The sequence below is a fragment of the Asparagus officinalis genome, chromosome 8 (assembly GCF_001876935.1).
Source record: "Asparagus officinalis chromosome 8, Aspof.V1, whole genome shotgun sequence".
Classification (NCBI taxonomy): domain Eukaryota; kingdom Viridiplantae; phylum Streptophyta; class Magnoliopsida; order Asparagales; family Asparagaceae; genus Asparagus; species Asparagus officinalis.
Genome location: NC_033801.1, coordinates 101,899,586 through 101,903,183, shown reverse-complemented (window position 1 = coordinate 101,903,183; position 3,598 = coordinate 101,899,586). Strand labels below are relative to the sequence as shown.

At 42.4% G+C, this 3,598-nt stretch overlaps 1 protein-coding gene across 1 annotated transcript; it reads left to right on the top strand.

The window, feature by feature from the left end:
• On the top strand, nt 1,850-2,952 carry LOC109821617 (fatty acid desaturase 4, chloroplastic-like). Its single transcript, XM_020387792.1, is given in 3 exon segments — nt 1,850-1,939; nt 2,007-2,308; nt 2,310-2,952. Coding segments are annotated over 3 exon segments (837 nt in total). The 3' UTR covers nt 2,755-2,952.

The following is a 3,598-nucleotide window of genomic DNA, read 5'->3' as shown; positions in this document are numbered from 1 at the left end:
CTGAAGTGGTAAATCATACTCTCGGTAACCTTCTTAGATCCATCTCTGGTGATCGTCCGAAGTGTTTCTGTCGAAAATTAATTTCTTCATTGTATAACTCATTACAACTTTGATCGTTACTATAAGTTCAAAAAAGATCGGTCTTTTTATCAAGGTTTTAAATATCGGTTATCGGGGATTTATCGGACGGCCAAAATCCTTATCGGATAGCGGAAGTCGGGGATATGTCGGGGATAAGTAGTATTTATCGGAGTGATATACTGAATGATGTGTATATATAATATAACAATTAAAAAATATAATCTAATCATGCTTAATGAAATATAAACATATATAATATAACAATTAAAAAATATAATCTAATCATGCTTAATGAAATATAAACATACCAAAATGTAAATCTTCATGTTTAGAATCATTAACTAGTTGTAGAAAGCAAAACTTGCATCATAGCCTTGAAAAAAAATATAATGTTAGTCACAATTGGCCGATAATCCCGATAATCCCGATAAAAAAGTTTTACTTATCGGCCGATAAGTGCCGATAACGCCGATAAATCGCCGATAAACCTAGAAAAACGATAACCGATTAAAAATCTAATTTATCCTAGCGGAGAGCTCCCAAATCCGATAACTCGGCCGATAATATCGTTTATCGGCCGATATTTAAAACAGTGCTTTTTATAAGACATTTACACAATGAAAATAAAAGATACAATTCTCTTGAAAATAAACGCAAGATTCGTTTATCGTCTCCTGCTTACGTGGGTGTCTTCGCCTGTGTCGGGGTTTATCCGTGGACCACCTTTGATCAGATCCGGTTGCTGAAAATTCGGTAGAGCTCCTACCTCACCAAGGAGGTATTTGCTTAAAGCGCTGAAATCGACCAAGCGAAATCAGTAGCTCTTCTCGAGATTAAGACCAAGCCTAATCTCGAGGAACGGACGTGAATGGGCTTCAGATCCTTCGAATTGCTCCTTCTTTATACTGGAATTTGCCGGGATCTCGTTAGCCCTTGCTGAAATTCGTGCTCCCTTGCTCTCCTACTCGGCAGCACCTCCTCGTCTTGATAATTAATCCCCACTGAAAGGAGGCCCTAGGCTCGTATTTATAGGCTTCAGTTGAGGGTTTTCGGATAAGAATGATGGATTTGACCATATTTTCAGTTAATAACGGCCTAACCATGTTTGTGGATGATATCAAGTCAGTTGGGAACCCCTGGAACAGATAAATCCTGAGAAAACCGCTCAAAACCATCGAAAACGTGTCCGGGGATCAAAACAGCGGGTCAGACGGATCCGACCCGCGGTTACTGTAGCATCAAGCCCGACCCGCGCGTCACTCATAGCAGCAAAGCGGACCCGCGGTTACTGTATCAGCAAAGTGACATGCGCGCTACTGTTAGCCCCCAAGGAGTGACATATGGTTGCTTAACAACTGCACTGCTCTAGCACTAAAGGCGACCCGCGCCGTTACGTATGTAGCAGCAGAGTACCCGCGCGACCGCAGCAGACAGGGCAACCCGCGGCTGCTGTGGCGCAAGCGACCCCCTTTTTGCAGGCTACTGTAGCCCACCAACCACACCGCGGTTACTGTAGCAGCAGCGCACCCGCGTTTTCTGTTAGCACCAAAGCTCAACTCGCGGTTACTGTAGCACCAAGCGACCCTACCATGCCAAATGTAGCACCAATGCACCCGCCACTGGCGTTACTGTAGCCAGCATGCCGCCGTCTTAGCCACTAAAGTGGCCTCGGTTACTGTAGCAGCATGATGTGACCACGGCCGTTACTGTAGCACTACCCCGGTTACTGTTAGGCAGCTGCCGGTTACTGCTAGCACTAAGCTGACTCATGGTTACTGTAGCCAGCTATTATAATGCTGTTCTCCATCATCAAAGAATTAAGGGAGTCTCCCTGTTAGAGCTCTCCACAAAATCCAAGGCAATGATAGCTTCTCATCCCTACTCATCTTCGCCGGAGCCAATAAATCGATATGCCAACCTTCTAGCCGCTCTCCACGCTCGCCGCTTCGAGTGCTATCGTTACGCCAGTCGTTGAAACTAAGGAACATGTTCCGCCACCGTCTTCTACCTCTTTCGCACCTCTTGGTCTTGACCAGTCAGTCCGATCAACCTGGGCTCATCGGGCCTGGGTCGCACTTGGCTCTCTCTCTATCATCATCGCCTTGACCAATTCAGTCCTTGCTGCAGTCCATTCCGGCACGATCATCAAACCCATCCTCACCGTGGTCCTCGGATACACTCTCGCGGACCTTGCTACAGGAATTTACCCCTTTGCCATAGACAACTACGCGACAGCCCGCCAACAACCTCTACGCCCTCGCTCGTGGGGCGTTCTTCGCAGTCATCCCGTTGGAACTTGCAGTCGTCAGCACTCACGGCGATGAATCGACAGCTGCGGTGACCCACGCCTTTATTGGCGTTTGTGCCTGGCTTCTCGTGCTGAGTCAGCAGTTCCACGCGTGGGCCCACAGGACTAAAGGGAGGGTGCCACGGTGGGTGGAGGCCCTACAGAGGGCAGGGGTGCTGATTTCGAGAGATATGCACAGGGCGCACCACAAGATGCCGTACAACAACAACTACTGCATAGTGAGCGGGCTGTGGAACAAATTGTTGGATGACAATAAGGTGTTTGATATTGTGGAGATGGTCGTGTTCTTCGTGTTTGGGGTTAGGCCCAGGTCCTGGGGTGCGCCCACGGTGGAGTGGATGGAGAAGAAGAAAGAAGAAGGCTAGAGGGTAGAGAGATTGTGAATCACACTATGTGTAGTAAAAATTGTACCTATATTATTTGTATAGAAGAGGTCAGGTTATTGTTTAAGGAGACTAACTGGGATCTCTCCTTTATAGAAATTGGGGGTATTACTAAACTCACAAGAAAAAATGTCACTTTAAGCACGCAAAAAATGCAATGTGTGGTATATTATTTTAATAATAAATTGGAATTCTTCTATAGTGTGTTTTTTTTTCTGCCTGTAATCACGCTTCTCATCAAATTCAATTTATCCATGATTAAAAAATTCTAATTAAAATCAAATATTTAGTAATTCTAATCAATTCATAATTATTCATAATTACAAAAATCTAATAATCATACTTTTACTATCTTTATTTATTATTCATTTCAAAAATTCTGATAATGACATTTTTAATTCTCTTCTTTTTTGTATGTAGAGGAGGGATTAATGGTTTACTATTAGCCTTACATTTCAAAAAATTGTCACATGATTCTATCCTTAATATTTTTAAAGATAAATTTCAATAATTCTCTAACAAGTTTAGATCTGTTGGAGTAAGCTCTAAAATTTTTTGAAACCCGATAAGTTTTTTGCACTTAACCCCATAAGAGCAGTACCCCACAATTACACACTGATGAACATTATCCCTCAAAACTAAGATATACCTCTCAAATCATTCCTATTTGCAAATTAACCTATAAAATTATAAAAACTCTTTAAAAAAAATACAAAATTGCAAATATTCATCCGAAAAATATGAAACTACAAATAACCCCTTGAAAACTACAAAAACAACAAACATAAACTATAAAACATAAAAATTACAAATAATTCCTAAAAAT